The sequence below is a fragment of the Cinclus cinclus genome, chromosome 4 (genome assembly GCF_963662255.1).
Source record: "Cinclus cinclus chromosome 4, bCinCin1.1, whole genome shotgun sequence".
Lineage (NCBI taxonomy): Eukaryota > Metazoa > Chordata > Aves > Passeriformes > Cinclidae > Cinclus > Cinclus cinclus.
In genome coordinates, this window is record NC_085049.1 from 4,169,661 (window position 1) to 4,183,265 (window position 13,605).

General features: G+C 37.0%; 1 protein-coding gene across 3 annotated transcripts in view; it reads left to right on the forward strand.

Moving 5' to 3' along the window:
• Window positions 1–13,605, forward strand: part of BRD1 (bromodomain containing 1) — a 57,526-nt gene that overhangs the window by 863 nt on the left and 43,058 nt on the right. For all 3 annotated transcript variants that reach the window (XM_062491587.1, XM_062491588.1, XM_062491586.1), the window contains one exon: window positions 3,643–5,023. In XM_062491587.1, coding sequence (XP_062347571.1) covers window positions 3,657–5,023 — 1,367 coding nt within the window. In that variant the 5' untranslated portion in view covers window positions 3,643–3,656. Of the gene's footprint in view, window positions 1–3,642; window positions 5,024–13,605 lie in introns of those variants that run through there.

Consider the following 13,605-nt stretch of genomic DNA (forward strand, 5'->3'; position numbering starts at 1 on the left):
GTGGTCCCGCGTGGCTTGGCCGCCGTGCCCGCGCACGTCCGCTGGGCCCGGTGAGCCCCCGCTCCGGGCCGTGCCGCAGGGAATCGCTCCTGCTGCGCGGTTGAAGCGGCGGGTGGCGGCCGCCCGGAGCGCGTGTAAGCGCTGTTTGCTTACCGTCCCTCCTTGTCTAGGACTAAAGAGCATTCCCGTGTCTTTCTCTCTTTAATGGTCTACATGAAAGTGCCTTTGAGAATGGAATTCCCTAGTCCATTGAGCAGGGGATCCAGGGACCAAAGACAGTTTATTTGAAGAGGAGGAAGGTAACTAGGGCAGAGACTGTAATTTGGAAGTGTATGGTACTGTACTTTTCATGTTGGTTTTAGCTATCGTACACCTTGATAAATAGCTTTTTTTTTTTTTTTTTTTTTTTTTTTCCCTCATACCATGTATTTCACAGCGAAAGCTATCCCTGTGCACTTTTGTTATGGTGAGGAAAAAGTCTGCTGGTGATTTCCTTCCCAAGTAGCTGATGCAGTTCTAGGAGATGGGAGCTGTGGATAATTTTCCTGGTTTATATCCTGCAGTTTTCGAGGGCAGGACAGTGCTAACAGAAGTGCATTAAAATAATTTTATGTTCGGTTTGTGCAGTATCTTTGTGAGCATTGAATGGAAACTTGTCTTAGTTTACTCTTCAAATTTAGGTCTTGGTCCTCATTCCTGTCGATCTGCAGGGTCCTGGGAAGGGGGCAAGGGGTGGGAAGGAGAAGTGCTAGCTAGTAATTGCCTAAAGAAAGCCAACCAGTTGTAGGTGATGAATGTGCTATGCAGAACTCTGGTCTTTTTCCGGAGTATTTATAGAACGTTTGCAAACAGAAGGATTTTGGAGAAACAAAACAGTGCTCTGGCCTCTGGCACATTTAAGTTATTCACACTAAATTTGCATGAAAATCGGCCTGAGCACTACCAGTTTCAATTCTGTATGAGTTACATTGTATTTGTAGGGTATCCAATCTGTGTTTGAGACTGTATCTTCTTTCCTATGTCAGCTGTATTTACTGTTTTAGCATTGAATTTAATTTAGTATTTTTTGGATGTTGCAGTATTCTTAGGTGTTAGCTCAATAATTTTATCAGTCTGGTTCATACAGTTTCTTTGACTTTTGCAAGAGCTGTCCTAAATCTTTAAGTAACATTAAAGATCTTGTGCTTTTGAATATTTTCTTCCTATTTTTAAGGCCTGAAGCCATGTTTAAGAATCTTGGAAACAGAGGGGGATGTAGAGCTTGAAAACAGCATTAATGTGTTTTTTTTCTGTGGTATTGGGCTAAGGCAGTGTGGACAAGTTACACAGGGTTTTGATTTCTGAAGGTCATCTCTCATCCCCCCCTGTATGTTTTCTGAAACAGTCTCTATCCTGAGGAGCCACTACGAACTGATACACAACCAGCTAAAATGTGGGAAGGGGCATTAAAAATACCAAAACAGGCTTTTACATCTAGACAGAATTGAAATGCAATTACATGAGGTAAACGTGCTGTAACCTGTGTTTCTTGATTGATAAGTCCATTCTGATCTGTAATCAGTTGCTGTACATTGACACATCAGTGTGTTTTAGCTGAAGAATCCATCATTATTTGTTCATAATAACAGAAATCAGGGCCTTTGTATTACCTTTGGGTCTCTGAATTACAAAATCTGTATTGAAACTGGGAACTAACTTTCAGTTTTGGTTACATTACTGGTATATTTCTGGTTTTGGTTGTTGGACCTTCTTTGGCAGCATTAGCTGTTTAAACTGTTTTTTTACAGTTAAGAAACTGGTGTGATCGAATCTTGTGTTGTTTTACAGAATTTAATTATTAAATGCTTCTTCCAAAGTTGAAGAGGTGGAACCTCTTTTATTCTCCTGTTGACTATAAGGAGCAGATCAGATATCCATCATGATTAAGTACTGATTGTTGACTATGATATAGAAACTACTAATAAGGGTTAAGAATTAGTTGTGTAAAAGTCAGATCTGTGAGAAGCACAATTCTCTCATGAATAATAAAACTAGCTTAGATGGTGAAAGCAGAGTCCGTTTGTGAGAGAAGACAGATCAGAGCCTTTCAGGAGCTAGTCTTAGGGTTAGTTGCCTAAGTGATCTAATCTTTCTGTGAAAGGAGTTCCTTCAGTACTTTGAAGCCTTTAGAAATGGGCATCGCAGGCAAGCAAAAGGCAAGCAGCATGGAGAGGTTCATGTAGTTGTTCAGTGCTTGCTGTTGTCTTCCTGAAATAGATGCACTGGTCTTTCACAGTAGCTGTGTTTTGATTTCTCTATTTCTCGGTTATTTTGGCAATACATGCTAATGACAGTTGTGTTACAGTGAGCAGCCCTGACTCAAAATAAAGTGTTGAAATGATGAGCCCTTAATAATACTTGAGGCAATGATTAAAGATCACGTTTTTTTTTTTTTTAATGTAGCTGAGGTTGGATGATGCTATTTATTAATGATTTATTGGGAGGAAGGAATGAGTGAAATAGAATTTTAAACTTGATGGTGTCCATCAAGGTTTGTAATGTTTTCAACCCTTATAGGAGAAAAGCCCCACCCAGTGTGAAGATGTCAAAAGGCCATGAATATGTATGGAAGCTTTTAACTTAGAAATTTTGTGACCAAAATATGTGCTCATGCTAGTCATGGGGCTTTGGAGTTCGGGGGAGGAAGCTATCTTTTTGTATGGTATGTGATCTTTCTGCAGTGGGTTGTAAACTTAAAAATTGTTTTAAAGAGCTTGGGAATGGGTTTATAAACAGGGAGATTTTTATCTATCAGCAGTTGATTTGAGAACAGCTCCTGAAGAATTTGTTGTAGGAGAAGGGTGTGTGTACACACATACTTAAAAGCAGGGAACATGTTTTGGCCCTAAGTCAAATCTGCTTTACAGGTGAAGTATTTACTAGTTGCAGTCCATACTGCACCATATTGGGCACTGTGAGTTCTGTCATGTCCTTGTCATGTTGTGAAGAATAATGGGCTCACTAAAGATTGAGGAAAGTAAAACAAGTGTAAGGCTGTCAGACTGCCCACTTGCCAAATGTGGACGTATGTGTGCTTTTCTGGCTTTTAAATATAGCTATGGTAATTGAGTTGATAACATGAGTGTTTGAAATTACGCTGGAAAAAAAATTCAGAGAAAATTTGTTTTTCTTTCACAATTGCATTAGTACTTTTGAAAAGAGGTCTAGAGGACAATCTGTAGCTGCTGCAAAAATTTTCAAACTGCAGGCACCCCTAAGGTATTAAGAAGTATTGTATTAAAGGTTTTCTTACAGGGTACCAAACGCATTTTTTTTTAATCTGTGATACTTCCGAAATGTTTTTGTTCTCTTGCAGTGGTCTTGCCAACAGTGCTTCTGTAAGGTTTCTAGCAAGGATTTTGTATAGCTGTGTTTACTCAGGGAAGCTGTTACTTGGAAGATCTGTTGATATTTAGGTTAAACTTGTACGAAACTGAGCAGTCTTGTTGAGTAAGAGCAACAGTCTTTTGGTTTTGTTTACTTTTAGTGAAATATATGTATGGAGGGCTGTAGAACTGAAGGTTTGTTCCCTTACTACAGTAAAACCAATATTTTAATAGGATTGTTTGGTGTTCATAGTATTAACTGTTGCTCTAATTTTAGGTAAACATTACCAAATGAGGAGAAAAGGAAGATGCCATCGAGTATCGGCAGCAAGGCATTCTTCTTCCCCGTGCAGTATTAAACACTCCCCGACACGAGAAACCTTGACGTACGCTCAAGCTCAAAGGATGGTTGAAATAGAAATTGAAGGTCGCCTGCATAGGATCAGTATCTTTGATCCTTTAGAAATTATATTAGAAGATGATCTTACTGCCCAGGAAATGAGTGAATGCAACAGCAATAAAGAAAATAGTGAAAGACCACCGGTTTGTCTAAGAAGCAAACGCCATAAAAATAACAAAGTGAAAAAGAAAAATGAAGCTCTTCCGAGCTCACATGGTATACCTGCTACAACAGCTCCTCTTCCAGAACCAAAAGTACGGATTGTTGAATACAGTCCCCCTTCAGCTCCTCGGAGGCCTCCAATTTACTACAAATTCATTGAGAAGTCAGCAGAAGAACTTGATAATGAAGTTGAGTATGACATGGATGAAGAAGATTATGCGTGGTTAGAATTGATAAATGATAAGCGTAAAAGTGATGGAGTGTCGGTTGTTTCACAAAATATGTTTGAATTCCTTATGGATAGGTTTGAAAAAGAGTCTTATTGTGAGAACCAAAAACAGGGTGATCATCAGTCTTTAATTGATGAAGATGCAGTGTGTTGTATATGCATGGATGGTGAATGTCAGAACAGCAATGTGATCCTGTTTTGTGATATGTGTAATTTAGCAGTACATCAGGAATGCTACGGGGTGCCATATATACCTGAGGGCCAGTGGCTCTGCAGACACTGTTTGCAGTCCCGCTCTCGGCCTGTAGACTGTGTGCTGTGCCCAAACAAGGGAGGTGCCTTTAAAAAGACAGACGATGATCGTTGGGGACACGTGGTGTGTGCTCTGTGGATTCCAGAAGTTGGATTTGCTAATACTGTTTTTATTGAGCCAATTGATGGTGTCAGGAACATTCCCCCAGCCAGATGGAAGTTAACGTGCTACCTCTGTAAACAGAAAGGTGTCGGTGCCTGCATCCAGTGCCACAAAGCAAACTGCTATACCGCATTCCATGTGACGTGTGCTCAAAAGGCTGGTCTGTATATGAAAATGGAACCTGTGAAAGAACTGACTGGCAGTGGAACAACGTTCTCTGTGAAAAAGACTGCCTACTGCGATGTGCATACTCCACCAGGTTGCACACGGAGGCCGCTCAATATTTATGGAGAAGCTGAAATCAAAAACGGTGTTTGTAGAAAGGAGGGATCAGTCAGAACTGCTAGGTCTACATCAAAAGTCAGAAAAAAGACTAAAAAAGCCAAGAAAACAGTGGTTGAACCTTGTACAGTTATGCCAACAGTATCTGCTCCTTATATCCCCCCCCAAAGGTAAGCGCACCATCAAAATGTGAGAAACCTTTACTTTTATTATTGATTTAAGTTTAAACCAGTGCTTTTAGATGCCACCTTGAAGTTTCTGTACATTTGTTACATGCTTTTTTTAAAGGCCTTTTTCAGAGAATTACTTAATTATGCACATTGCACTTCTGTGGAGTTGTATTAAAATGCAGTAACTTCCTCAGAGAAATTATTAACTGATCAAGTGATCTGTCTTGTCGTCAGAACATTTGGTTTGGGCTTTTTTTTTTTTTTTTGTCAGACTACGTTACGTTGTGTGTTCACATGTCATTCACTGTACTTCTAAGAATTAACTGCTAAATTCAGAATACTAGATGCAGTTGATCTTCATATTAAAGAAAAAAAGCCAAGCTCAAAGTTAACTTTATTTGTGATTTTGGATTCTGAGCTTCTTTTCCTAATTTTAGGAGATCCAAAATAAAAATTACAATTAATTGTGTATGTAAGTTTTGAATCTTGTTCCTCTCACATAAATTAAGAATAAAGTTGTAGTGTAAGATCTATGTAAGTTTTACAAAAAGCCTTCAAGGAAGTGTTTTTCCTTGTGTGGCAGAATAACTTCTCCAGAGGTATTTCTGGAATTTATGTTTGTATGTTTACAACACCAGCATATTTGTTTACCACTTGAATTGAAATCTTACAAATTCAAGAGCAGTGGTCTGGAAAGTTTCTCAAACAGACACTAGTTCTGTGTGCAGGCTCATTTCATGTACTGTGACCAGACTCTGAATGCACAGAAGTGAGGACCTTTAAAATAATAGGATGCCTTTCAAACAGCTGACTCACAAGTCTCAGGTAGTGAGCAATTAAAGCTGGTTAAATGAATCTAAATAAATACATGTTTAGAAACTGCAGTTTTTTCCTGTAATAAGTTTTGGTAATGTAGGAAGCTACTTATTGACTGACTTTGACAAACAGCCTTCAGCTCCCATGTGGTGTTTACAAACAGCAGATTGATTGCTCTGTTCTCTGTTAGGATTGGCTTGGTAAAATGGTATTTTTGTTTAGTGATGCACTGCAGAAAAGCTTGAGTTGTCAGTAGGCAACTAATAGTGCTATTTAAACAGGAATTACTGTCCATGGAAGGGGGAAGTTGGTGTAAAATGATTCATCTTTGTCTTAATTAGGACAATCCCAATTGGTAGTGTAGTATGTTTTTCGTTTTGCTTTTCTTAAGACAGTGGAAGAAAGAATATGAACTAAGAGTTGAGGATTAGAAAGTATGTTCTCTGGCAGCTCATGCCATTTTTAAAAAATCCCCAGACTCTAAAAAGCTATCATCAGAGGGCTTTTTAAATAACAGTCATTAGATGCCAGTAGCAAAAATACAGAGACATTTTTTCTTTTTTTTTTTTTTTTAATGTTTATGATTGAATTTCTTTTCAAGACAGCAGAAAAATTCACCTTCTATTTATGCTTCTCTTCATGTTTCTAGGAACAAGTAGAGTTCCTATAATGTATGTCAGAAGTGTAAAAAATATGGACAGTTTAAAGGTATTTTAAAGTTGACCTTTATTATAAATTGCTTGTCTTTGGCTGAGGAGGACCCTTGCTTAAATACTCTGTAACATGAACTTGTTCAGTCCTAGAAAACTGATCACTAAATTAAAAGTGAAACAGAAATGGGTGTATTAAAAGGAAAAGTGAGTACACTGCAGACCAAATCTCTTGTTTTGGAACCAAAGTTGTCAAGTTTTCTTTGGCTGTTCTTCAGCTCCTTTCTGTTTTGGAAACACTCTTGTGTTTCTGCAGGTATTAAGTACATACCCCTAAATTATAAAAAAAAATTATTTGGATCATTTCACAGTAGCCTTCATTTAAATTATTATTTTTCTCCAATCTGTTTTTAAAACACTCCTTTTTTTCCCTTGGAGCTGAAGCATGATTTTTCAGAGGTCTTGAGGAAGAGCAGTTAAGCTATTTAAGTTACTAGACAATAAATATATGCACCCAGTGTTTAAACACTAGTGCTTTTTTACCTGAAGAATTTGATTTTAATATGTTTTCAACATCTCTGGATATTGAGGCACACGTGGAGATGTTTGGTTTGGACTGCTTTCTTAATAATTCCCCAGACTGTAACACCTCCTTGGCATACTGCTGGCTCTTCAAAGTTGGGAGTTGGAAGAGAGTACAAGGATGAAGATCACAGTGAGCAGGAAGGTACCTGCTGGATGCAGCCCCTGAGTACATCTGGTGAAGCTTGAGGAAAACCATCTTGCAATTTATGTTCAGTTCAAGGAGAAGGATTTGTATTCTTTTCTGGATAGTGAGAGTATATGAATGAGCATTTTAGTAACACAGTTTAAAATAATTCTGTTTTCCAAAACAATTATCTTAATATTCAGGGTATTTTAAAAAGACTGGGTATGGAACAGTATGCTTCATAATTTCTGCACAACTTTTGTAGCTTATGAACTTCTGGGTCAGCTTACCTTAGGTCAGGTTTCTGTGCTACTGCCTTGAATGACTTCAGCCAGAATTTCTTACACAGGTGTCATACTCTTAAGCTTTTTGCTGTTCACTTATATAGATAGTGTTGTTATCTAGGTCGTTTATAATCTAATTATGTGACCTCTCAGACTTTCATCTGTGAACTCTTGATTTAGGGGTGCAGATCAGAAGTTGCCAACCATTGATCCATTGATGATAAGAGATAAATGCTTACCTTCCCTGCCTTTTTATTTATATTTTTTTAATGTTATTTTTATTTTTTCCCTGTAATTTATTTTTAATGTTAGGCCTGTATCTGTCCTGTTGCCTAGGTATTTTGGAAAGTCTACACCTAAGTATCTACTTCCAAAGGTGCAGTAGTTCATCTTAGAGCCTTAAGGTGGTTTCAGTTTTCAGTGCTGTCAGTGCTGACTTGTAACTTGGTTAGCACTTGTAATAATGTGTGGGACTACCAGGGAACTCTTAAGCATGGAGGGGTATGTCAGACCTGGCTAGAGAGATGTGTTCTTTCTTTACTAGGAAATTCCATTCAGTTTTTATTGAAATACAAAACTTACACTGTGTTGTTCATACTCATCAGCTTTTTTTGTTTGCCTGTTTTTGATGCGTGGTTTTTTTTTTAATTATTGTTTAAAGGTAGAAATGAGCATTATCTAAAAGTTGTGTTTCTGGGAAATGCCAGAGCAGCTGTGCTGTGTGGGGAGAGTGGGAAAGGACACTCTAAAACTGTCCCACCCTATGGGAGGGACAGACAGTACCTTCTCCTCTTGGCAAATGGTAGTTAAAAAGTAGCCTCCCACTGCCACCAGCTAGTCTGGCTGAAGAAAATGGCAAATTTCTTCTTGAAATATAGTATTGCTACTAGGGATGGGTAATGGTTGAATTTTGCTTAGTAGAGAGATTTCCCACCCCTCCCAAAAACATAAATATACTAAAAGGATTTTGTTTGAACTGCAGGTTCAGAATTTTCAACTTAGGAAATCCTAACTTTTAGGGTTGGCTTGACAATCTAAACCTAGTTGCTTCTCTCTGTTAGTTATCTTGTGCTGACTCTGCTCAATTTCTTGTGGTTTTTTTTGTTTGTTTTTTGGTTTTTTAAACTTGCTGCTTCTCATCCTTGTCCTTTATAACTGTTGCCTTATCCAGCAGCAGGATGGGTACAAGAAGCAAAAGTGTTACAATGATAGCTGGGAAAACTACATAGTTTCTCTTGTTTTTGAGTGCTTGATTCTTCACTACAAATAGAACTGGTTTTGTGTTGCCTCTTGATCTTATGTGTCAAAAGAGGCATTTTAAAAATGTTTGCTCGTTAGCAGTGTCAATATCCACATTATGTAAAAATGCTGTGAAACTATGATATTGTAGCTATATATTTGGAGGGAAATAGAATGTGATATAAAATATTTAATCATTGGTATGTTAAAAGTATACACTGAGATACAGTGTAATCTACTTTATTAAAATGCCATTTGTGCAAGTACTGCTCTATTAAATGGGAGCTGACATTAGAAGTATATAAATATTTGCTTTCATCTGTACTTTCTGCAAACATGGCAGGTTTGTTATGTCTGAAATTAAGGAAATATTTGAAATGCAATGCTTGTATAGACAACAAAGAATAAGTAAAAAGGTCCCACTTTTATTAGAAGTAGCAACACTCTATGTTGTTGCATGAGGTGTATGGCATCGTTAATATGAAAAAAAAAAAGTTTAAGATTGTTCTGAAATTAGGTAAGTAGTAGCCAACAACTGGGAGCAAAAATTGCTGAGACTCTTACAAAAACATTTTCAGCTCTTGTGACAGATCAGCATTTATGTGCCCCACATTAACTGATTTCTGTATGCTGATCTTTGGTTTCTTTAGGAGGAATACTGTGCCTGGCAGTAAACTGGGTTTGTGTTACTGTGTCTCAAGGCAGAGCCAGTGCTTTCTTTCAGTTTATAATTTACCCAGTGGAGCTATCCTGAACTTTCTTACCAAGTTAATTGAATGTGATCTTGTTATCTTAACACAGGAATCTTGATTGTCTCTGAAAGAAAGTATGGGCCAGAAAAATAAATAATAAACAAACAGAAAGTGTTGAAATGCAGTATAAGGGGAAAGGAACATCAACAAAGCCTTCAAGACACTGTTGGTCTGCATTCACAGCTAATGCTGCTTGTTGATATATGTAGCTTGTGGAATTATTTTGGGAATTTTAAAAAATGTTTTCTAGGGAACTCTGGGGTTTTTTTTTAATACATTGAGAAATTTTTTAAGGTGGGGAGAAGGATCAAGAAATTTGGCTTAAAATTCAGCATAAAAAAGCTGTTGAAAAATATTGCTGGGGCCAGCATTGCAAAGAACTTGGAAGCTGAATAAATCCAGACTAATGTCTGTTAGCTCTTTATCCTTGAATATACATGTATGTGTAATTCACAGAATCATGTGAAAATGCTTATTTTAATTCCAGGGGAGCATGATGTAGGCATGCCTTGTGACTGTACCTAATACTTGGATCACAGAATCACTTAAGTGAAGGAAATGCCAGGAATCATGGGCTGCTGATGTTTCTTGTCTTGTCACGTTGTTTGACTTTGAAACCTTTCTGTTATGTGTAGAAACTACTGCTGATGTCATTCTGATCTCTTTGCTTAAATAAAAAAAGTAAGTTTCCCAAAATAAAATAAAAGAGCTACTGTGGTGTTCACTAGTTTTGCCTCAGTGGTATTTTAAAAAAGTAAAGATGACTTTAGAGTATTATTTTGAAGCTAGTTCATTTTGACACTGGTTAGCTAATTAAATAAGGATTAATTAATGTGTTCAGAGAATTTAACTTTCTTAGTAAATTGTAAAGTAGATTTTGAGTAAAAATAATACCTTTTTCCCCCCTTCTGTTTATTTTACATGTAACAGGCCAAGAAGCTTAAAATAAATTAGTATGTTACTTCTGTAAGGCATATCAGTAATATCCTATGTGCTTTCTAAGGGGTTTGATCCACAATGATTGTATATGTGTTCATGCAGTTATGAAGACCAAGATTTATGTGATTTTGTGTTTCAGAACTTCTGAGTTTCACCAGTTATGTGAACTCCCAGTATTTTTTTTTTTTTTTTGGTGGCAAATAGAGGCTGTTGTGATTTGTGCCATAGCAAGACATCTGAAGAATGCATTGTCTGAAGAACTGTCTCCTGGCATGTTCTTTTATTCAATGATCAAGTTACGGAGTGCATAAAAAATTGAAGATAAACACTGAGCTTTCTTCTTACAACAGATCAAGATGTGGTTTTTGATTACTATATCTGATGTGAATTTAGCCTTTTGATATTAGGTTTCAAAATTCTGTGTGGTTGCTATTAATGTATAGGAGCTGGCAGAAGTAAATCTGTGTATATTTCTCTGAGAAGAGATTTTTCCAGTTTGACACTGGTAGGGGGATTTTGTTGTTTGAGTTGGGTTTGGTTTTGGTTTTTTATTTTATTTATTGTTTTGGGTTTCTGTCCTTACCCAAAGTTTTGGAATATCACAAACTCTAGTTGTTAGAATAGGAAGAAGATAAGGGATAATCAACTGAAATAACAATGTTTCTTTAGCTCTCCAGTTCTACTTTTCCTGTCCAAGGAAAATTTTACAAGCTGCTTGCTCAAATAGAAAAATGGGGTCACAGTCATGTAAGCAAGACAAAGTGCTTCCTACATGTGCATTCAAAATCAAATACTATTTAAATACCAGTAAATGTTGAATAAAGAAGCTGGAGAGACTTTCAGGCTTCAGAAGATGTATCAATAGATTAAATATATACTGGTAGACTCTCAGCCTAAGAGAGGCAAATTCAGTAGCTTGACTTTTAAAATATAACAGACAGAAAGAAATAAAACCTGCAAAGTAGTTCTAATTAAGAAAGTGTGTATTTGTTGCATGGGGATTCTGCAGACTTGTATTGCAGGGGTTTAAATGAAAGCTTTTTCAGTCTCTCCAGGATTTGCCATGTACTCTGTTAGGCATGTAGCTGACTTCTGCTTGGTATTAAAGGAATGTTATCTTTTTTTCAAAAGGAAGTAAAGACATGCAGATGAATTCTGATTTTTACATAGTTATTCATTTACCTCTGTTGTCTTTTAAGTTGGTCAGAACAGTTTGAGGGATATTTTATTTTTAAGTTAATAAGTCATATAGTAAGTTTTAGCTTTTATTGAGCAATGTGATAACAAAGTTGTGGTTTTTGACTGTTAAAAAAAAAAAGTGTTATTGAAAGACAGGTTTTAAAAACACTTTGTTAAGCAATTTTCCGTGAGAAGAGTAGAGAGAGTTTCCTATGTCCAGGTGGGCATTCTGATCTTCAAAAACGGAAGTTTTTGGATATGGAGCTAGGAGAAATAATTGGTAAGGCTCAAGAATTGATTCCAATTCCTCAACTAAATTCTTCCATAGTTTTTTTTATTCTAGTTTTGTGCTAATTGTCTTCCAGGGTATGTCATTGGAATTACTATAATTACCTGTAGGGGAGTCTTGTGTCCTTCCTACAAGCCTCAGTATATTTTGTGGAACTTTGCTGAACAAGGCTTGAAAATTCAAGTGTTCTAGAAACTCAGTTTACTGTGTTGCAGCTTGTTCAATAATTTTGTTTACATTTTGTTCTGATGGGTTTTAAAACATATCCACAATCTTTGTGTGGGAAAATAAGGGTATTTTATTTACTCTGTAAAATGGAACTTGATTTCATTGTTAATGGATATTAGCATAGGACAAGAGAAACTGGTGTGTTGGTGATACTGAATTAAGTTTTACAGAGTAAATACAGTTTTCCTGTGTTCTGTGTAACTTTAGTAGGGCTATGCTGGATAAAGGACAATGCAAAATAGCAAACTGATAAAACTGGAGAATTGGGACAGTGTGGTAATGATATGGTAATTAATGCCATTGGTATTAATACCAGTGGTATGGTAATTAAATGGTGTGGTAATGGCAACTATGGTAATTAATGTACTAGGGTTTGTTCATGTTCAAAAATCACTTAGTTTTAATGGATTCTTGATCTTCCTTTGGGTGTTTGATCAATACAGGTTTTCATATTAAGATCTTTGAGCTTCAGTTACTATAGTAATGTCCAGATCACGTACTTGCTCAAGAAAATGTTCTCTCCAGTTTATATTCCAAAAACTTAAGAATCCTGAGGTATTGTAATACTGAAAATAATACCCATGAAGGTAAAAAAACATGCATGGTCTGTGCAGTGGTTAGTAATGATTGATAATCTCTCACTGGCTTTCTTAAGTTCAACTGCCACACCGTTGGTTCCAAAAATACTGGTTTCCCTTTTCCCTGTAACCAGTCACCCTAGTTGCCACAGTGATATACAGCTGAAACTGGGGAAGGAAGTCATGAGCCAAAGAAGGCAGCTGTGAGATTTGCTAATAGATAAAAGCACATCTCTTACATTGACAAAGTCTGTTTTGTGCATTTTTCTAAAAGGTGAGGAAACAAGGACGGGGTAACACACTCAGCTCTCTGAATGCATTGACCAGTGCTTTAGGTGTATCATCCTTTCCAGGGCAGATTATCCATCAGATGTCTCCACGTGAGGAGACTGTAGGTGCCATTTCAACGGTTCAGTTCTAAAGGGACCTTTGCCATTTTAAAGACAAGCAGGGAATTGTATGATATCCCCGTTTGTAGTGCACATCAGTGGGGAAAGGAAGTAGTTCTGTCCCACTCAGTTGGCTGTGGCACAATTAAAACAGTTCTGAAAAATGTTTTTTTGTCATCTGTGTAGTTTTGGCATGTAGCTCTAAAAAAAAACCAAAAAACAAGAATCAGTATGACTGCTGGTGCTAAGGCATCAAAAGGCTGCAGTGGTCACCAGCTTGAAACTTAATGCTTCTTCTATGAGACCAGTTAGATAGCAGCAGTCACTGAATATCCCTGGAACACAGTCACCTTTCTAAGAATTTCCATGTTCCTCTATCAATGTACTTTGCTTGAAATAACTGGTAAGTTGAGGGAAAAATGATTTTTTTTTCTCCCAGCAGTTGGTATGCTTGTCTTGTCTTTAGAAAATAGTACAGAAAGCTGTTCTTTTTTGATGTGCTTATACTGTAAAAAGTTCTATTCTGGACA